Source organism: Trichechus manatus, unplaced genomic scaffold, assembly GCF_000243295.1.
Source record: "Trichechus manatus latirostris isolate Lorelei unplaced genomic scaffold, TriManLat1.0 scaffold00019, whole genome shotgun sequence".
Lineage (NCBI taxonomy): Eukaryota > Metazoa > Chordata > Mammalia > Sirenia > Trichechidae > Trichechus > Trichechus manatus.
Window position 1 is genome coordinate 20,229,149 of NW_004443955.1, and position 23,270 is coordinate 20,252,418.

At 38.8% G+C, this 23,270-nt stretch overlaps 1 protein-coding gene across 8 annotated transcripts in view; it reads right to left on the minus strand.

Moving 5' to 3' along the window:
- The window catches only part of MCTP2 (multiple C2 and transmembrane domain containing 2), a 309,598-nt gene that overhangs the window by 50,435 nt on the left and 235,893 nt on the right, over nt 1-23,270 (minus strand). For 7 of the 8 annotated variants that reach the window (XM_023727886.1, XM_023727885.1, XM_004372665.3 and 4 more), the window contains 2 exons: nt 6,139-6,261; nt 2,533-2,574 (listed from right to left, as the gene is read on the minus strand). In XM_023727886.1, the coding sequence (XP_023583654.1) occupies nt 2,533-2,574; nt 6,139-6,261 (165 nt within the window). Of the gene's footprint in view, nt 1-1,927; nt 1,978-2,532; nt 2,575-6,138; nt 6,262-23,270 lie in introns of those variants that run through there. The other variant, XM_023727883.1, reaches the window with a different exon arrangement.

Sequence of the window (23,270 nt, forward strand, 5' to 3'; positions counted from 1 at the left end):
GATGAGCATCTTGGATAGATATCTTCTCATCTTTCATGATATCAGGGAAGTTTTCTATCAACAAATCTTCAACAATTTTCTCTGTATTTTCTGTTACGCCCCCGTTCTGGTACTCCAATGACTCGTAGGTTATTTCTCTTGATAGAGTCCCACATGACTCTTAGAGTTTCCTCATTCTTTTTAATTCTTTTATCTGATTTTTCCTCAAATAAGTTTCCATCAAGAGCTTTATCTTCAATGTCACTAATTCTAACTTCTACTGCCTCAATTCTGCTCTTATGACTTTCTATTGAGTTGTCTAATTCTGAAATTTTATTGTTAATCTTCTGGATTTCTGATTGCTGTCTCTCTGTGTATTCTTGCAGCCTATTAAATTTGGCATTGTGTTCTTGCATAACTTTTTTAAGTTCTGCAACTACTGTGTCTGTATGTTGCCTGGCTATTTCTGCGCTCTGTTGAATCTCCTTTCTTATTCCTAGATGAGTTCTGCATATTCTTCTTTTGTATTCTGTCTCTGGTAATTCCAAGAAGTTCTCTTCCTCCAGAGAATTTATTGATTCTTTATTTTGGGATCTTGCTGAAGCCATCATGGACTGCCTCTTTATGTGACTTGATATTGACTGTTGTCTCTGAGCCATCAATAATTTATTATAATTTCATTTTGTGTTTGCTTAGTGAGACCTAGCTTCTTACTTTGTTTTGTTTTGATATGCCCAAATAGGCTGCTTGTGTGCACTTGTTTGATTTTTGACACCTTTTGATCTCTAACGTCCTGTCAGCAGGTAGTTTGTTCTGTAACTAAGTATGTGCGTGCCAGAGTTCATTGAAATTTCCTATATGGGATCAGCTCATGTGTGCAGGCAGTCGATCTCAAAATGTGTGATGCAGGCTCTCACCCCCAGTCCTAGAGAGGCATGGGTGATTGGTACAGGCACTGGACTCCGGCTGTGGTACAGGATCACATGCTGAGCCAGGCAGGGGCTGACGGCTGCCCCTGAGAGTCTGAAAGAAAAGCATGTCCCTATTCTCTAGGGTGAATAGGTAGGTGAGTTTTGCAGCCAGGCTAAGAGTGCCCCACTATGTTGGCTGCAAAGATTCAAGGGCATCACTTTCTCTTGAACTCCTGAAGCAGGTGACTAGGCACTTTAGGAACTATCACCAGTCCTCAAGACCCTGCTGCAGATTGATAAAAGTGCCTACTTGAGGGGTAGGGTTGTTTCGAGGATCACAAATCTGCCCGTTCACAGCTGAAGCAGTTGAAGTTAAACTTCAGATGTCTGCCCTGTTGTACAGTGGTAGTGAGGGCTAATGCTGTTGAGATGGGTCCCCACAAGTCTATACAGGGGTGTATGGCACTCAGAGTCTGCAGACCCCTGATTTCTATGGCCAGCAAAGGAGTTGTGCTGACCCTTTGTTCCTAGCCTAGGGGAGCCAGCAGCTTATTTGTTCCCTCCCCAAGGCCAGGAGAATGGGTCAGGGCACCTTTTGGGATCTATTTCCAGCCCAGCGGACTCCCAGTGCAGAGCAGGGAGGGAAGCAGTAAAAGGAAGAGAGGTTTTTCCCGAATCTGGTGGAGAGCACGGAGGTAGAAGGTAAAAGGGAGAAAGGTTTTTCCCAAATCCAGTGCAGAGTGCAGAGGTAGGAGGTAAAAGGGAAAGAGGTTTTTCCCAAAGGGGCTTTTTTTTTTTTTTTAACTCGCTGCGAAATGGTGTGCGCATGTACTTATCTAGGCTCTTGGGAGCTGCTCTTCACTTGTTTGGAGTGTCCAAGCAGAATCTCTTCTGCCGGGTCTCTCTCGATGTGGAAACTGCTTCTCAAGTGCGCGCACAGCACAGCTGTTTGCCTGCTTCACTGCGGCCCGGCATGGCTGTGTCTCTGCTGTGTCGCCGCCGCAGCTCTAGCACTCCTCACCTCTTCCAAATGGTCTTCCTCTTTGGTATGACTCAGATGGATTTCTTAACCTTGCCTTGTTCAGGGCTGCCAGATGTTCACATAGAATCAAATCACTTGTTTTTCAAGGTCTTTGTTGTAAGAGGAATATAGGAAGCGTCTAACTATTCTGCCATGTTGACCACCCTAGTTGCCTAAAGGGATGTCTTTTTTTAAAAAAATTATTGTGTTAAAAATATATACAACATAAATTTGCCATTTTAACCATTTTTAAGTATACAATTCAGTGACATTAATTATACTCACGATGTTTTGCAACCATCATCACTATTTATTTCTAAAATTTTTTCATCACCCTAAACAGAAACTCAGTACTCATTAAGTAATAAATTCCTATTTTTCATTCTCACCAGCCCTTGGTAACTGCTAATCTACTTTGATCTCTACATATTTGTCTACTCCAGATAGTTCATATAAGTGGGAGGATATCTTTTTTGAAATTACACCCTTATCACTATGTTGGTTACTCTATGCTAACAACAACAAGGACAAAAAACACAGCAAAGACTTAACCCAGAAGAATACTATCTGGTAGCAGCACTAATGAATGTTCGTTTTATGTTCCTTCTTGAGTAAACTCACCTTATCCTCTTCATCCTCCTCCTCGTCTATGTATGTGCTCTCCTGAAAGGAAAACCCACAGTTTGTAAATAAAAACACCAACCAAAATTTCCAAATGCAAATTAAGTTCATACACATCCTTAGAGTTTTTTTGCACACAATTTAAGCAGAAGTACTTTTAAAATCCATTAAAACCTCTTAAAGTTCAAGGACACGGTGGCATGATCATAAACAACATGAATAATCTATATAAAAGTTATAACTATAAATAAAGCTATTAGACGAGTGCCCTTTGAAGGCACCCAGCTTTAAAAATGCATTGCTGAGTTGTACTTTCTGCAAACAGTTCTGTTCTTATTCCGACAAATGAACCAACTGCTACATTAGGGCAGAGAATGCCATACTCCGTTTGTGCTAGACTCCTTGTTATAATGACTGCTCCTTCCCTTTGGGGCCATTACTGAAACATTAGACAGTAGAAAATGCATTAGTCTGAATATGATCAATCTCAAGAATAAGCTATAGGTTTCTATATGGTGTTATTGTTTTCCTCAGGTTTCGGGGGACGGTGGGGTTAGCAGGTAAGGGAAGGAAACCCAGGGCTCTGATTGAGGCTTAAAGGTGTCTAGCTTTCATTCAGGTGCTGGGATACCAGCTGTGCTACTAATAGGCTTGCTTGGATTAGTTGAGAAATCTTGGCTATTTAATAGGCAACTTTTAATCATATCACTGCAATGTTTAAAAGCTAACACATGTTGTAACACAATCAAATGAGTTCGGTAGCTCAGAAAGAAGCCTGGGTATTAGAGAACCACGGTCTGTTTTCAGCTTGAACACTTACTTTCTGCTTAACTGTTTAGATGGCGTCGTTGTAATACTAAAAAGAATTGTCAATATTGTGCTCTAGAAAGGGAGTAACTCTGAAAAAGTATCTAGAGAATTTTCTGCTGTACCCCATAAAAACCACCGAGTAGTTATCAAGAAATTTCTCCAGGACTGGTAGACCCTTACCTCCTGGAATTCTCAGGATCCTTAACTAGCAGTTTACGTGACACTCACTGATCATCCGAAGAACTGACCTATTCACCAATGGCGGCAGCACGTTTCATGAAAGCAAATGAGGTCCTTAAGTCACAAGAAGACCCTTCTCTTTGGCCTAGGAATTGTGGACACCCTGGCTAAATGATTCATTCCGCCACTCAAAATGCAAAAGCACACATGTGACCATTTAATTTAAAAAATGTTAAAGTTTTCATGCCTCTAGTGAACAGATCTCAATTCACTTTGGAAAAACATCCTGATCCATAATGTGGAGAGTTCTTTATTCTGGCTAGCAACTGGGAAAATAATCTTAACACTCTGTTGAGTATTCTGTATTTATTCAGCTCATTTTACCTAGGAACAAAGTTTTTAAAGATGAAGCCAATACACCATACAGAAGTGAATGTTTCCCCAAAGTCTTCATCTTAAATCATGGTTCCAGCACTTTCATGCTCTGTGACTTTGGGTAAATCACTTTGCCACTCTGAGCCTTCAGTTTCATATGCATAAAATGAAGTTAGTAGGTCTTGCTTCTTTCATAGAGTGTTATCAAGAATAAATTAGGTAATAAATGTGAAAGGTTTTATTCACACGTAGAAATAAATGCTTATACTCTGGGGTCTTAAAAGCCTGTGAGCAGCCATCTAAGATACTCCACTCGTCTCACCCCTTTGGCAGCAAGGGAGAATGAAGAAAACAAGATACAAGGAAAAGATTAGTCCAAAGGACTAATGGACCACAACTACCATGGCCTCCGTCAGACTGAGTCCAGTACAACTAGATGGTGCCCGGCTACCACCACTGACTGCTCTGACCGGGATCACAACGGAGGGTCCCAGAAAGAGCTGGAGAAAAATGTAGAACAAAATTCTAACTCACAAAAAAAGACCAGACTTACTGGCCTGACAGAGACTGGAGAAACCCTGAGAGTATGAACCCCAGACACCCTTTTAGCTCAGTAATGAAGTCATTCCCGAGGTTCACCGTTCAGCCAAAGATTAGACAGCCCCATAAAACAAAATGAGACTAATGGGGCACAACTGCCCAGGGACAAGGACTAGAAGGCAGGAGGGGACAGGAAACCTGGTAATAGGGAACTCAAGGTTGAGAAGGGACAGTGTTGACATGTCGTGGGGTTGTTAAGCATTGTCATAAAACAATATGTGTACTGTTTAATGAAAAACTATTTGTTCTGTAAACCTTCATCTAAAGTACAATTAAAAAACCACAAATAAATACTTATGTGCATATATTGCCAAATATTCTTATGTACTCATGTACATATATATGCACATACACACATACACATACAGCCACACTGTAAAAGCACAAATCATATATATAGCTGGAAAAACAGAATCTGATTGAAAATTGTAAAAAGTTAAATGATAGCATTTTTTCATCAGATATTTCTCTATAAAAATTCCCTCATTTATACCTCTGTAAAACCCTGTTCTTAAATGGGTGTGTACTTAAAAGACATTTTTCTATTAATTGGTTCTATCAGATTCAGCTAATACATTCTTGCCTATTCCATGAAAATAATAAAAAATTAAAAACAGAATTTTGAAGTTGCCTGAGTTTTTAATCCCTGCCACTTCCTTCCCCCATCACCCTTCCATCCTAACTGTAACCAGAAACATCTCTTAAAAATCCACTATTTCAGAGGTGATTTTTTTTTTTTAACAACAAGAAAATAATGACATAAAAAAGGTGACAATGATCAGTTTTTGAGTCTCGGAAAACCTAATGTAAAGGTGGTCTTTTTAGAAAGGAAGTTATCAAGTTTCAACATCTTAGATTTTCAGTTCCAAAACTTGGTTTCTGGATCCAGAAAGTGAAGATTATACTACAAACCACAAACCTATGAATACAAGTTCCTGTTCACCCAGACTAGAAACAGTCTCTAAGTGGTGGGGAAAAGGGGATAAAGGAAGGAGAGACAGAGAAGAAGCAAGACAAGTAGACGCTGGAGGATGTCTCTGTGAAGGGGCCTTTGCTTCCCTCAGCACCACAGAGAGTTAGGGCATTGCAAGAAAATTTGGGCACCTACAATGGAGAGGACCATGTCCACCCACCTGCTCTCTGACTGCCTTGGGAGTGGGCAAGCCTCCGAGAATGCCTTAAGTTTCCAGGACCCAGAAGAGCAGAGATGGCTTCATAGGGTGCCTAGGCAGAGAGGCCAGGGACACCTCGCGGAGTGCCCAGTGTGCCCCGAAGGGCCCAGGGAGCCACCAAATATTTTTTCTCAAGTGATTGAGGGTGTTATGCTCAGAAACCTTGCAGAAAAACAGATGGGCATACAGACATGATGACCAAGCATGGACATGATGCTGCCAGCATGGACATGTTGACCAAGAACCCGAGGCCTCCCCTCCTGCTAAGACCATAGGCCAGGGTTCAGGAACATAAGACACCATGGAAGGAAGACTCCAAATGACCACTGTAAAATGGACACAAGAGCAGTGTGCTCCTCAGGTCTCCAACAAAATGGACTTGGGCCGGGAGTCAGCTGGTGCTGGTTCCCTGCCATTGACACATTTTTTCCTCTAGTAAATGTCTGAACTAATTGGAATTTTTGCTTACCTGGCTGTCCTGTATGCTGCTGACCTTCCCTTTCACTGGGCTGATGAAATTGTAAATAAAGAGCAGCAACAATGCCAGGGGGATCATGTACAGTTCAAAATTCCAGACAGTGACCAGAAATACCTGAATGGAAGACAAACAAGGACATGTGAGGAGGGGAGAAACCCAGGAAATCTATTCATTTGTTTAAGGAGATTAAACTTGGGCACTCTTTACAGTAGCTTTAAACAACAGTCCCCAACAGGTTAAGACACACACACACACACACACACACACGCACAGACAGATTAACAGTTTTAGACCTGGTAGCAGAGTAGAGAAGCAAGGTATCAGCTACATAGTCACATTCTGGAATACATGGCTACAGTAGCCTCATACCTGGAAAACTAACCAAACCAAAACCAAACCAAACCCATTGCTGTTGAGTCCATTCAAACTCACATCGACCCTAGAGGACAGAGTAGAACTGCCTTATAGGGTTTCCAAGGAGCGGCTGGTGGATTTGAACTGCTGACCTTTTCGTTAGCAGCCAAGCTCTTAATCAGTGTGCCACCAGGTCTCTGGAAAACTAACAACCCTATTCAATTTTCTCCTCCTGGATTTAGTGTTTCAGAGTTAGGTAAAGCAGTATGGAAAAGTCCAAGGTCAAAAACAGGGAAGCCACATGCCAAGCTGTGCCAGCAGATGAGACTTATTTGACCTGGACAGAGTATTTTTTTTAAATTCGTTGCCAACGCATTCTCTTTAAAAAATTTAAAATCTTTCAACTCTGAAACTATATGGTCACAAGGAAATGATCAGTTAGAGTAATCTATATCAGATAAGGAATGCGGTCACCCGCCTGGATTTCTATATGCAACTGAATCTGCAACGCTTTACTGTAGAAGGGAGACAGAAAAAGTTTGGGGTTTGATCCAAGTGCCTGTACTACGTTGTTGCTAGAGATTGCAATGCAAAAAAGACACATTCCTTGCCTCCAAGGAACACACTTATTAGTAGGAGAGGTAAGAAAAGAACACATTATAATTATGTGAAATCTTGAGCAAATGACTTAAAAATTTGAGCCTCAGTTTCTTTCTGAACTCACAGGTAGCCCAGAAAATGAAATAAGTTAATTTGTAGTTATCAGCTATCAGCTCATACATGTGCAGAAGTCATTCTTGTAACACATCAGCACAGAAGAGGCAAATTAATGCATCTTAAAAATCAAATCTTTTCCAAAAGCGCTTTAATCTATAACTTAATATTTTTCCTAAAAATTAACAAACTTTCTCTTTTAGATATTATGTATTTCTTATTTTTTCGTTTCTATAGCGTACTACGAGTCGGAATCGACTAAATGCCAACAGTTTTTTTTTTTTTTAATTGTAAATAGGGAGCCGTAGTTAAGAGCTTGGCTGCTAACCAAAAGGTCGGAAGTTCTAATCCACCAGCTGCTCCTTGGAAACCCTATGGGACAGTTCTACTCTGTCTCTAGGGTCACTATGAGTCGGAATCGACTCAACAGCAATGAGTTTGGTTTTATTTTTATTTTTATTTTTTTATTGTACTTCAGATGAAGGTTTACAGAACAAATAGTTTCTCATTAAAAGTAGTACACATATTGTTTTATGACATTGGTTAACAACTCACGACATGTCAACCCTCTCCTTTCTCGACCTTTTTTTTTTTTGGTGAAAATATACACAGCCAAAGATACACCATTTCAAAAATTTCTACATGCACAGTTCAGTGACATCGACTACACTCTTCCAATTGTGCTGCTATTCTCTCACTTTAGATGAAGGTTTACAGAACAAAATAGTTTCTCATTAAACAGCTAGTACACATGTTGCCCTATGACAATGGTTAACAACCCCACTACATGTCAACACTGTCCTTACTCAACCTTGGGTTCCCTATAACCAGCTTTCTTGTCCCCTTCTGCCTTCTAGTCCTTGTCCATGGACTGCTGTGCCTCATTAGTCCCGTTTTGTTTTATGGGGCTGTCCACTCCCCGACTGAAAGGTGAACCTCGGAACTGACTTCACTGAGCTAAAAGGGTGTCTGAAGGCTATACTCTCGGGGTTTCTCCAGTCTCCTTTAGGCCAGTAAATCTGGTCTTTTTTTTGTGAGTTAAAATTTTGTTCTACATCCTTCTCCAGCTCTGTCCAGAACCCTCTGTTGTGATCCCCGTCAGAGCAGTCAGTGGTGGTAGCCGGGACTGGACTCAGTCTGGTGGAGGCCTTGGTAGCTGTGGTCTGTTAGTCCTTTGGACTAATCTTTTCCTTGTATCCTGTTCTCTCCATTCTCCCTTGCTCCCGAAGGGATGAGACCACTGGAGTATCTTAGATGGCTGCTCACTGGCTTTTAAGATCCCAGACGCTACTCACCAAGGTGGAATGTAGAACATTGTCTTTATAAACTGTGTTATGAGAATTGAACTAGATGTTCCCCGACACCATGGTTACCACAGCCCTCTGCCCAGTGTTTTTGTTGTTGTTGTTGTTGTTATTTATAGTAAATAGAGTCCCCAAGGAGGCACAAACAGTTAAGCACTTGACTACTAGACCAAAGGTTGCCGGTTCAAGCCCACTCAGAGATGCATAGGAAGATAGGCCTGGCAATCTGCTTCCTAAAGATCGCAGCCTTGAAAACCTTATGGAACAGTTCTACTCTGCACACATGGGGCTACCATGAGTCAGAATTGCCTCAAAGGCAACTAACAACAACAATTGTAAATGGAGTCATTTTTCCCTTGTATTTTTTCCCAATTGGTAATTGTTTGCATATAAATGGTAATAATTTTTGTAAATTAATATTTTTAATTAGCAACCTTACTGAATCTTCTTATTGTTTCATAAAGGTTTTCGTTTTGTTCTTTTGGGGTTTCTAAAAATATAGTCACATAATCTGCAAATAAGGACCCTCTTCTACCTCCTGTTTTCTAATATTCATAATTAAGTTTTTTCTCATTTAATTTCATTGCCCTCTACTATCAAAACAATGTTAAATAAAACCAGTGATATGGATATCATTGTCTAATTTCTAAGTTTAATAAAAATGCTTCTAGTGTTCCATTGTTCTACCATCAAGCATGATGCTGACTTTTGGTTTGAGCTACATAAATCATATCACTTTAAGAACACACAAAAAATACACATACACAAGTACTTTTTTCCCTTAAAGTAGAAAATTCATATCAATTATTCTTTATATTACTGACATATTTTGTCAATACTTTTTTACATCTACTCCAAACTTAATAAAAACATTTTTAAACAAGAATATCACCATAGATTTCAACAAGTGTTTAATTATTATTATTTTAAAAATAGAAATGGATGGTGATTCATCAACTGTTCTTCTGGTGTCTCCTGAAATGGTAAGGAGGGTGTCATAGATTGAATTGTGTCTCCCAGAAATGTGTGTCAACTTGGCTAGGCCATGATTCTCAGTACTGTGTGATTGTCCACCATTTTGTCACCTGATGTGATTTTCCTGTGTGTTGCAAATCCTACCTCTATGATGTTAATGAGGTGGGATGAGCGGCAGTTATGTTAATGAGGCAGAACTCAATCTACAAGATTAAATTGTGTTTTGGTCAATCTCTTTTGAGATATAAAAGAGAGAAGCAAGCAGAGACACAGGGGGACCTCCTACCACTAAGAAATTAGTGCCAGAAGAAGAGTGTGTCCTTTGGACCCGGGATCCCTGCATTGAGAAGCTCCTAGTCCAGGGGAAGATTGATGACAAGGATCTTCCTCCAGAGCTGATAGAGACAGAAAGCCTTCCCCTGGAGCTAATGCCCTGAATTTGGATTTGGAGCCTACTAGACTGTGAGAAAATAAACTTCTGTTTGTTGAAGCCATCCACTTGTGGTATTTCTGTTACAGTAGCACTAGATGACTAAGACAGGGTTTTTTCTCATTTTAAAATATCAATATCGTGTGTTATTTTTATAATTTCCTAATATTGAAGCAACCTTGTATTTCTAAGAGAAACCATTTCTTGACTAAAGTGTATATACATATATACGATACACTTGTCGTCAAGTTGATTACAACTCCTGGCGACCTCAAGTGTGTCAGAGAACTGTGATCCATAGGGTTTTCAATGGCAGATTTACTAGAAATATATCACCAGGCCTTTCTTCTGAGGTGCCTCTGGGAGGATCTGAACAGTCAACCTTCCAGTTAGCAGCAAGGGTATTAATTGTTTGCACTACCCAGGGACTCTGGACTGAGGAATAAGCCTATTTTAATGTGCTGTTGTATTTTATTTGCTAATATTTGAAAACGTTTTGCACAGATAGCCACAAGATACATATATCTATTGCTTGCTTTTTGGTTATTTTCAGGTTTTGAGATCATGATTTTTTTTTTAAATCTATTCTTTCTCTCTCTATGCTCCAGATAATATTATTTTTATATTATTCTTGTTGTTAGGTGCCATCGAGTCAGTTCTGACGCATAGTGACCCTACGTACAGCAGAGTGAAACACTGCCTGGTCCTGTGTCATCCTCACAATCATTGTTATGTTTGAGCTCACTGCTGCAGCCACTGTGTCATCTGTCTCATTGAGGGTCTTCCTCTTTTTCGCTGATCCTTTACTTTACCAAGAATGGTGTCCTTCTCCAGGGACTGATCACTTCTGATAACATGTCCAAAGTATGTGAGACGTAGTCTCATCATCCTTGCTTCTAAGGAGCATTCTAGTACTTCTTCCAAGACAGATTTGTTCATTCTTCTGGCTGTCCATGGTAGAGTCACTATTCTTCACCAACACCATAATTCAAATAAGTCAATTCTTTGGTCTTCTTTACTCATTGTCCAGCTTTCGTATGCATATGAGGCAATTGAAAACACATGAATTGGGTGAGGCACACCTTAGTCCTTAAAGTGACTCTTTTGCTTTTTAACACTTTCAAGAGGTCTTTTGCAGCCGATTTGCCCATTGCAATGTGTCGCTTGATTTCTTGACTGATGCGTCCATGGGAGTTGACTGTGGATCCAAGTAAAATGAAATCCTTGATTTCTCCGTTTATCATGATGCTGCTTATTGGTCCAGTTGTGAGGATTTTTATTTTCTTTCTGTTGAGGTGTAATCCATACTGAAGGCTGTAGTCTTTGATCTTCAGCAGTAAATGCTTCAAGTCCTTTTCACTTTCAGCAAGAAAGGTTGTGTCGTCTGCATAACGCAGGTTATTAATGAATCTTCCTCCAATCCTGATGCCACGTTCTTCTTCATATAGTCCAGCTTCTCAGATTATTTGCTTAGCAAACAGATTGAATAAGTATGGTGAAAAGGTACAACCCTGATGCACACTTTTCCTGATTTTAAACCACAGAGTATTCCCGTGTTCTGTTTGAACAACTTCCTCTTGATCTGTGTACAGGTTCCTCCTGAGCACAATTAAGTGTTCTGGAATTCCCATTCATCACAATGTCATCCATAACATATAATAATATATAAAAATATATTAGTAACTTAATAAAAATATATTAATAACCTAATATATTTTTATATTAGGTTACTAATATTCCAGGAATGTAAAAACAATAATAGACTATGTTTAAAAATGCACATGAATTAAAAAAATACTGAACATTAAAAATTATTAATGTGTATATTTCTTTTGATGTACTGACTCTTCTTCTTCTTCTTTTTTTAATAAAGCATTTTAGATAGTTGGTTCCCACTGTCAACTTTCCTCATTCCAATTCCTTCCCTTCCCAGAAGCAATGATGTCTTAAAATTGGTGTGAGTCTTCCTACCTGAATACACGTTAGGTTTAGCAAAATCAATATGTAATACTAGAAATAACAAAAACGACACCAAAATGTTATTATTCTGAAAATATTTTAAATGCAGTATTACACCTTAAAGATATATGATGGTGTATGTATAGATCAATTACATTTATTTTAACAGATATATGGTAACTGATATATGATTAAGTGATATATGATAACTGATATATAGTATATATGATATATGGTATGGTGTATATATAGATCAAGTATATTCATTTTAACTGATATATGGTATCCCATTCAAATGAATGTTCCGAAGTCGCTGACTTATGCAAATTTAGGCAGATTTATTTTTTAGTAATCAAACATATTAATCTTTAACCTTAGAATTTGTGTTTTTAATATCCTGCTAAGAAATCATATTCTACTCTGAGATATTAATGCTATTTCCTTGTTTGTTTGTTTTTCTAAAAGATAATTTTTTTTTTATATATGCAGGTCCCCGAAGAGCAGAGATGACTGCACAGGGTGCCTAGGCAGAGAGACCAGGGATACCTCACAGAGTGCCCAGTGTGCCCAGAAGGGCCCAGGGAGACACTCTATGTCTATATATCTCTATATATCTCATTTATACCTTGTCTATATCTCATATTTATCTCACTTATACCTCATATATATCTCATATACAGATGATCTTCATTGTCTCATACATATATATATAAAGATCAAATATATAGATATATGATCTTTGTTGTATCAAATTTTTTTTGTTTAGAGTTGGAAACGAACATTTGATTTGAACTTTTTCCTTATAGATACCCAACTTTTGCAACTAAATTTGTGTATTGACCCATCCTTTTCTCGGTCGTCTGCATTGCCACTTCTGCCATATACATCAAGTTCCCTCAAGAGTTGATCTGTTGTTTCTGGACCCTCTATTCTCTTCCACTGATATATTTTCCTAAACTTTATCAAAATCATATTTTTACACTTAGTTTAGTAATCTGATGACACCTGATTAGGCAGATCTCTGCTACTACATCTGCAAAATCATCTTGGATATTTTTTGTCTTTTGCTCTTCTACATGCATTATAGAATCCATTTGTAAAGTTTCATAAAATTCTTGGTGAGACTTTATTTGGAATTGCTTTGATTTTATGTATCAGTTTGGAGAGATCAGACATCCTGATACTGATCTTCTGAATCATAAAGATTATTTATTTCTCTATATATTCAGGACTCTTTCATGTATTTCAAACCATTTTATTATTTTACCATAATGATTTTGCATATCTTTGATTATTATTTTTTCCTAAATAACTGAGTTTTGCTACTAGTATGAACGGAACCTTTCTTTTTTTAATTTATATACTTTAATTAGTTACTGCTGGGTACAGGGACACTGATTTTTACATGTTGTGCACATTCTTTCTGAGCTTTCCTATTAGTTGTAGGAGATTAAATATATTCTCTTGATGTGATATAGAAAATCATATAAATTGTAAATCACAACAACTTTTTCTGTTGCCTTTCAATCTATATGTTACTTATATTTTCTCTAATGGTAAACCTGTATGCATTTTTTTCATGAATAGGTGTAGAATGTTTCAATAACTTTTAGTCAATTCAGATTATCACATTGGTGATTTGTCCCTGTTTATTAATCTGTCACGCTTCATAAACTTTCTTTTATTCACTGTTTCATAACATCTTTTCTAACAAATTTCACTGACTCTTTTTTAAAAGTTTTTTTTTTATTTTTTAGATTATGAACAGAGAAAATAGTACAACAATTTCACAACTAGACAAAGCTAGAGATTTTTCTAAATGTTCTGTTTTCCTTTCCCTATCTTTACAATTCTTTTTTGGATTAGGGGTTTTAAATATATTCTAAATGGTTGCTCTTTCTAAATTATCCAAATAAATGGAACTTTATTATTCTTTTAAAACAGTAAATACGACAAAGTAAAAAATGAGACTGCCATAAAACGTTGAGAAAAATTAGGAAATAGCGTCTGTTTAATTTATTTTATTTATCACAAAGCTTTTTAGAAAATTTAATTGCCAAAATTAAACGGACATCAAGCAATATTAGATAGCTGTATTAGGTAAGAGCTCATATGCCATAACACTATTAGGTATAGTTAAAAGACTCTAAGAAATGTTTACGACAAAATTGAGCCACATTTAAGTGACACATTCAAAGGGGACCAAAATTCTTTTAGAGTGAGATACTAGTGCCTTTAGAAATAATGATTATTTCCAAATCTATAGTGAAAGATTAATTTCCTATCAAACCTATTCTCCAAGGTAAACAAATATAAACCCTGGGCAAAACAAACAAACAAAATGTATCAGAAGCCTCTAGAGTCTGAACAAAATTTATTAAACTTTCCAGGGGAATTGAAACTTTGGAAGAAGAGATCTGCATGGGGACATTTGAAAGGTTTTGTACCTTTGACCAACAAGTAACTGCAGTCAAAGAGGTGCAGCCAATTGGATAAAATTCCAATAGGAAAATTTGCCATCTTTCTGAGTGGAAGAAGCAGGAAAAGGAGTCTGGGACAACCAGAGCCACTAGAGAGTGAGGGACACTAGAAGGAGAAAACTAGCAAAGGAAAATTCCAATTTCTGTTTTTGAACTCTGCTAAAGTCTCTAGCCTCCGTATGGGAAAGACTCAAAGCAGTCTGAACCGAGTTCTAAGTTGCCACCCATAGGAAGCGTGATGGAGTTTGCAGTTGGAGTCTAAAACATTGTAAAACAAAAACATCAACATTATCTGGAAGAATATAACAGAATTTCGAGTCTCCAAGACATAATCCAAAATCACTCAACAAATGAAAATGGAATCCATTTTCAAGGAAAAAGCAATCAACAGATGCCAGCCCTAAGGTGAACGGGATGTTGAACTTATCAGACAAGGACATTAAAGTACCTATTGAAAATATGCTCAGTGAGGTAAAGGAAAATAAAACCATAACGAATAATCCAGTAAAACCAGCTGCTGTTGAGTTAGTTTTGACTCATGGAAACCCTATGTCCTCCACAGAGTTTTCAATGGCTGATTTTTCTAAAGTAGATCACCAAACCTTTCTTCTGAGGCTCCTCTGGGTGGATGCAAGCCTCTAACCTGTTGGTTAACAGCCAAGCATACCATATGTAGTTACAATGGTGGATCTGAGTAGTTGTAACATATACTTATGGTCGCCAAAGTCTCAAATATTTACTAGCTGGCTTTACAGGAAGGAGCCCTGGTGGCACAGTGGTTAAATGCTTGGCTGCTAATCAAAAGGTTCATAAGGATGGCAGTTCGAACCCACCAGCCATTCCACAAGAGAAAGATGTGGCAGTCAGCTTCTGTAAAGATTACAGCTTTGGAAACCCTATAGGGTAGTTCTACTCTGTCCAATAGGGACACTGTGAGTTAGAATTGACTCAGCGACAATGAGTTTGGTTTTTTCAGGTTTCACCGTTACAGGAAAATTTATCAACCCCTTACATACATAATGTCATTTAGACCTCTTAGTTTAACACAGAAGACCTTCCATGAACTGTAGTTGTTGTAGTTAGTTGCTGTCAAGTCAGCTCCCACTCAATGGTGACCTTCTGTATAATGGAACAAAACTTTGCCCCATCCTAAGTCGTTTTTACGATGGTTGGTATGTTTAAGTCCACTGCTGCAGCTATTGTGTCGATCCATCTCATTGAGGGTTTCTCTCATTTTCCTTGGTCCCTCTTAACTATATTTCAAGAACCAGCACCCACCCATGTATTTGGGTAAGCAATTAGCTGCTAACCAAAAAGTCAGAAGTTCGAATCTACCAGCTGCTCCTTGGAAACCCTACGGGGCAGTTCTACTCTGTCCTGTAGGGTCGTTATGAGTTGGAATTGACTGAATGGAAACGGGTTTGGTTTTTTTTTAAGCACACTGCACCACTTGCAGATCCTGAGATACCAAAAGGAGTCCTGGTGGTGCAATGGTTAAGCACTTGGCTGCTCACTGAAAAGCTAACGGTTCGAAACCACCCAGTGGTTTCATGGGAAAAAGACCTGGCAATCTATTTCCATAAAGATTACAGCCAAGAAAACCTTGTGGGACAGTTCTGCTCTGTCACATGGGGTCGTTATCCATCAAAATCGTCTCGACGGCACCTGACAACAACAAACACACCGTACCACTTGCAGGCCCCAGGATACAAAACAATGCTCAAGGTTCTGTGCTTCTGAACATGCCCCTCCTTCATTTACAAAGCTCTTTCCTCTTCTTTTCCCCCAGATCTGGACACAGTACACTAACCCCACCTTTCTGTCACTACTTTACTTCATGAACAACTTCATTATTTATTTTTCCTTCAGCAGTCATTTGTTAAATACCTATTATGAGCCAGCACTGATTCAGATACCAAAAAAACAAACAAACCCATTGCTGTCGAGTCGATTCTGACTCATAGCGACCCTACAGGACAGAGTAGAACTGCCCCATAGGGTTTCCAAGGGGTGCCGGGTGGATTTGAACTGCCGACGTTTTGGTTAGCAGCCACAGATCTTAACCATTACGCCACCAGGGTTTCATTCAGACACACTGTAAGCAAAAGAAACAAAAACCCAGCCTTCATGGACACTGCATTGTATTTGGGGATTGGAGATGGGATGGAAAGAAAAAACAAGCCCACTATAAACTACATGCCAGATGGTAAAAACTGCCATAAATAAACAGGGATGAAAGGAGGGTACTACCAGGCAGTTGGCTGGGGTTGCAATTATAAATAGGGTGATCAGGGAGGGCCTCGCTGAGACGGCAGTAGGTGAGCAAAGACCTTGGAGGAAGTGTGGATATTTAGGTGAAGAGTGTTCCTAAGCAGGGCAAACAGCAAATACAAAGGATCTGAAGTGGGAGTATACCTGCAGTGATAAAGAAACAGCAAGTACTCCCTGTGTCTGAAGCACAGTGAGCAAGAAGACTAGAAAGAAGAAGTCAGAACAGTACAGGAGCCAAGCCTAGAGGGCCTGGTTGATGGCTGTGAGGTCTCTGGCTTTAATTCTAAGGAAGATGCTGAGCTGTTGGAGGGTTCTGAACAGAAGAGCAACAAGATCTGACCCACATTTAAAAGGATCACTCTGGCTGCATAATGAAAACACACCATCAAAAGACAAACGCAGAAGCACAGATTTCACTTATAAAGCTATTGCAATGATCTAGGCTAGAGTTCACTGTAGCTTAAAACCAGGGTGATGTCAATGGAATTAATAACAAGTGGACATGTTCTGACTCTACTTAGAAAGTAGAGCCAACAAGATTCGAAGACAGTAAGGATGGAGGGATAATAAAAAGAAAGTCATTAAGATGAATCCCAAGGTTTTGGGCTTGAAAAGTTGGAAGAATGGATTTTTCCATTATTAGAGATAAGAAATTCTATAAGAAGAACAGGTTTGGGGAGGGGAGTCTAAGCGGCCTATTAGATGTCCATGCAGAGACATAAAGTAAGCAGTCTGGAATTCAGGGTAGAAGCTATGGCTGCAGCCATAAATTTCGGAACTATCAGCATCCAGATAGTATTTAGTGGTATCAGGCTGGCTAATCTCAGCAAGGAAGCAACTGTAGAAAGAGAAATGGCCAAGTGACCCTTGGGAAAGTCCAAATTTAGAAAAGTTAAGAAGTTTAGAAGGAATCAGAAAAGAAGACTGGGGAGCAGTCAGGGAGAAACATACACTAGAAAACTATGGTATCCTGGAAACCAAACAGACAAATTGTTTTAAAGAGGAGGGTGTCAGCACATTGTTAACCAAGCTAAGCACTGAGAACGGGTCATTGGTGACTTGACAAGAACAGTTTTGATGGAGTGACGGAGCAAAAATCAGATAGGAGCGGGTTCAAGAGAGAATAGGGAGAAGAAATGCAGACAGTAATAACTCAAAAAGTTTGTTATAAAAAAGAGCAGAGTAATAAGGTGGTTGCTGGAAGGGGATATGAAGGTGATTCAGGAGAGATGGGGGAAAAGTGATGTAGGAGACAGAATTTGGAGCAATAGCCTTGAGTCAGTGGATGAGGGTGGGATCCAGTGCAAACAAAAGTGGAGGGATGGCTTTAGATAGGAACATGGTGAGTTCATCCATAATTACAGAAGGGAAAGTAGAGGATATGGGCATAGATGTTGGTAAGGGGATAGATATGGTGGGGGTGAAATGGTAGGTGTAGGGTGCTTGTATTACTCAAGGTCATCATCTGAGAGTGAGAATGGAGGAGAAGGGATTGGAGTTTGAGGGCAGAAAAGAATTTACAAGGTAGTCTAGAAGAGATGAAAGAAAAATGGATTACAGAAATGCAATAAACTCTCCAAAGACACAAAACATGTTTTTCTACAGCCATGTTCACCTGAGGTTTTGATAACTGAGTGTAATGCAGATAGAGAGGGCAAGGAAATTATTTTAAAGATGAACTATATAATCTATACTGGATTATTGGTAAGGAACAGTGTAAAGGAGTGAGGATAAAAATTAAACACAATAGCTATATTAATTAACAGTTTTGAAGCAGTTGAAGAGGAAGTAACTGCACTGTGCGGTAACTCCAAAGATATTATTCAGAATGCAGATCAGAGAGATGAAGACTGAGAAGTTAAGATAGAATGAGATAAGACAAAATGAGAAGGTCTAACACATGTCTGATAGGTGTTCAGGGGTGGGGAGGTGTGGGTAATGGGAGATTGAGGAATAAGCACATAAAATGGCTGAGAATTTTCCAGAACTGCTGAATGATATCAGATCTCAGATTACAGGAAGCCTTTCAAAAAAATCTTTATCAGGATAAATAAAGAAGAATCCATGCTTACAGTGATGGTTAAGATTGTGTGTCAACTTGGCTGGGCCATGATTCTCAGTGTTTATATGTGATCACTCCCATGATTGAATATGCTGTGAGTAGCCAATCAAAATGAAAGGGAGTTTCCTTGGGGGTGTGGTCTGCATCTGAATATAGGCAGATGTTCTGGCTTTTTGCTCACTCTGGATCCTGCGGCTGCCTCCTGTTGTGTGACCTCTCGTTCTTGGGTCTTGAGCTGTCAACTTATCTGCCAAACTTGGGATTCGTCAACCTTCACAGCCTGTGAGCGGAGCCCTCCTCTCTAACCTACCAATCTTGGGTTGGCCAGCCCATGCAGCTACGTGAATCAGGAGAAACCTTGCCGACTTGCCTGCAGATCTTGGAATTCATCAACCTTCACAGCCTGTGAGCGGGAGCCCTGCTCTCTGACCTGCAGATCTTGGGCTTGCCAGCTTCTGCAGCTGTGTGAATTGGGAGAGGCCTCTACCCTGATCCAAGGACTTGGGACATTCTAGCCTCTACAATAACATGAGCTGCTTCCTTGACATAAATCTCTCTCTATGTATATTTATGTGCTTTACTGGTTTTGCTTCTCTAGAGAACCCAGCCTAAGACACCCACATGCCTAGGGAAAAGAGAAGAACTTAAACACAGCTAGAGAGAAAAGATAATTCAACTATAAAGAAAAAACAAATTGAGTGACTTTTCATTTCCAGAAGCAAAAAGATAGCAGAATTATATATATATTTAGTCCTTCGATTATGAATCTTGTAACTTGCAAACTGTCTTTAAAGATTAGTGAAACAGGGACATTATCAGAAAAACACAAGCCAGGAGAGCTTATAACCAAAAGACCCTCATCAAAGTATATATAAAAGATGTACTTCAAATAGAAGAAAAACTATCCCTATATAAATGCTGAGATAGAAATACATACTGAGCAAAAATAATGGCAAATGTGTATGCCAATCTAAATAAACACTGTCTTACCAAAAAACGAAGTCTAATTTGTAATGAGACAATTCAGAACTAAAATGTCCTTGTAGTTAGCTGCCTTTCAGTCAGCCCCCTACTCATGGCGATCCCATACACAATAGAATGAAACACTGTCCAGTCCTGTGCGATTGGTTGCAGATCAGACCATCGTTATCTGTAGAGTTTTCACGGGTTGATTTTTAAATATAGATCGCCATGTCTTTTTTCCTAGTCCCTCATAGTCTAGAAGCTCTGCTAAAACCTGTTCGGCATCATAGCAATATGCAAGCCTCTGCTGACAGACAGGTCGTAGCTGCACATAAGGTCCATTGCCTACGAATGAAACCCAGGTCTCCTACATGGAAGGCAAGAATTCTACTACAGATCCACCAATCCTTCTAGAACTAAAATGGAGAACCAATTCCTATAAATTGGGAGAGATATGTTATGAATGAAATAATTCTAAGATACCCTTGTTTATCTGTCCCTTGAATATTTGGTAAAACTTGTTTCTAAAGTTGCATAGGCTTTCTGTTTTCCTTTGTGGGAAGATTTTAAACTATTGACTCCATTATTTCATAGGTTTAGGATCATTCAAGTTTTTCCTTTTTCAGTTTCTTTGGATAAGTTGTTCTAGAAGCTTTATTCATTTCATATATGCTTCAACATTTTAAGCATAAAATTATTCATAATATCCTCTTATTTAATCTCTGCTTCAACGACATTATTTCCCCTTCTAATTCTTCCTAGTGTTTATTCATGACTTTACTATTTGTATATTGAAAACACTCAGATAACAATTATCAATTTTATTAGTATTTCCAAAAATCCAACTTTTAACTTTGCTATTCCTTTTCATTTTATACTTGTATTCTACTTTATTAATTTTTGCACTTATTTTTACTACCTACATCCTTCCAACTAATTTGGCTTCATCATGCTGTTCTTCTAATATTTGGACTTTGACAATTCAATAATTTTGAGTCTGACTTCTTACCAATGTTGGTCTTGTTTTGTTCTGTTTTTGAGGAATACAAGTCAATTCCAACTTTTATATGGAAGAGAAAAAAGCCAAGAACAGCCAAGGCAATCTCAAAGATGAAAAGTAAGCTGGGAAGAACTACTCTAAAGCAAAATGAAGTTTGTGTGATAGTGGTGCAGGTACAGACATGAGGCCAAAGGACAAGCCTGCCCATAAAGGGAAGCTTGATTTATGATTGTGTGGGAATTGTAGATCATTGGGAAAAGGCAGAATGTTCAATAAATGGTACTGGTTCAATTGGAAACCCGGATTACAAACTTGAAACCAAATCACAAATAGATTAAAAAATTTAATGCAATAGGCAAAACTATAAAAAAAAGAATGAATATCTTTATGACTTTGGGGTAAGGCAGACTCCTAAACATGACACAAGACATAGAGAAAACAACTAACAAATATGACATTAAATATAAGAGTTTTGTTCATCAAAAGACAACATAAATAGATTGAAGACATAAGCCAAAAACTTGGACAAGATATTTCTATTACAAAGAATTAGGATCTAGATTATATAAGACACTCCTACAAATCAATAAAAAGGTAGAAGAAAAGAAAAATAAATTACGCAAATTCAAACGAAGTAGGAGTCCAAAAGCCACTAAACATATGAACCTCATTAGTAATGAAAACCAAACCCAAACCCATTGCAGTCAAGTTGACTCTGACCCATAGCAACCCTACAGGACAGAGTAGAACTGTTCCATAGACTTTCCAAGGAGCGCCTGGTAGATTCGAACTGCCAACCTTTTGGTTAGCAGCCAAACTCTTAACCACTAAGATACCAGGGTTTCCCATTAATAATGAGGAAAATGCAAATTAAGACCACACTGAGGTACCATTTCACACACCAGATTGGCAAAATTAAGAAGTTAGATAATGCCAAGTGTTTCTAAGATGCGGAGCAGCAGTAACTTTCATTTAATGATGGTCGTTCAATCACTTGGGAAATGTTAGGCATTAACAAACTAAGTGGAATGTGTATGTCAGATAACATAGCAATTCCACTCCTATGAATAAACCCTAGAGCCATACATTTCAAAATTTAGCACTCATGAGAAACACCGAGAGGACTTCTTTAAACCAGATTGCCCCACCCTTAGAATTTCTGATTCAGCAGGTTCTCAGTGGGGTTACAGAAATTGCAATTTCTAAATGGATCCCATATTATACGGCTGCTGGTCTATGCACCACACTTTGGGAATCACTGCTCTAAATTCTTGCATATGTCCACCAGAAGATATGAATTTCAAAGTCTGCAAGAGTACTTTTATAATAGGAAAAAAAAAAAAAAAAACCCACAAAACAAACAAAAAACTTGAACCTAGAATCAATCCAAATGTTCATCTAGAGTTGAATGGACAAATACGACAGTTTACTTATAAAATTAAGTATTATACAGCAGTAAAGATGAACCACATGGATAATGCTAAAGACAATACTGAGTGAGTCATTTTGCAAGTCACAGAGTAAGACATGAGTATTACAAGATTCCTTTCATAGAATCTTCAAAACAGGGAAAATTGAACTACATTGCTCAGAGCTAGATACAAAGATGGAAAAATCAGAATGGGCAGCAAGTGAAGATGCACAAAATTCAGTACCATGATTATTTTTGGGTGTGGAGGGAGGAGCAAGAGTCAATCACAAATCAGCATAGAAGGGACTTCGAAAACGATCGGAATTTTCTATTTCTTAAGCTAGATGGTAGTTACACAAGTGCTGACTTTGTCCTTATCCTTTAAACTGTACATATATGTACATACATGGTTTACAAAAAACCAGTCACTGTCCAATCCACTCTGAATCACAGTGACCCCATGTGTGTCAGAGTAGAACTATGCTCCATAGGGTTTTCAATGGCTGATTTTTCAGAAGTAGATCACCATGCCTTTCTTCTGAGATGCCTCTGGGAGGGCTCCCAAACAGCCACTACCATTGGTTAACAACTGCTATGCAGGATAAAGTGCTGTTTTGAAAGTGATGGAGACTGACCAGGATGAGGAGTAAAGCAGAAAACAAACCGCGCGCACACACACACACACACACACACACACACACACACACCCCAACCAAACTATGATGGTGACAAAATTGGAGGAGCTGAGGTACTGAGCAGCAGTTTCCACTAGGGTTTCCTATTCTCTCCACCGAAGAGATGGAAAAAAAAACAGTGGCAAAAAGCTCAGAAAAGAATCCAGGGCCTGCTTGTTTTCATTTTAAATCCTCCAGATGACCCCATGGATGTAGGTCTAAATTTCAAGGCATCATGCAGGTGGGGGTTTTCCTCTGGGCTGTCTCCCTCGCCTGCATCATGGACCTTTGTAATGAATGGAACCTTATGACAGCCCTTGTCATACACTATCCTTGGGTCTGATTAGATCCAAAGACGCCTTTAATTACAGACTGAATACCCTCCAGCCCTTCACCATCCTCCTTCCCCAAATGTACTTCTGCATGGAGCTTTGTAGTTGACAAAGTAATTTCACATATAGGATCAAAGCACCTTGAGGCAGACATTCATACCTAATTTTACAGAGGTGGAAAGGGAAACTCAGAG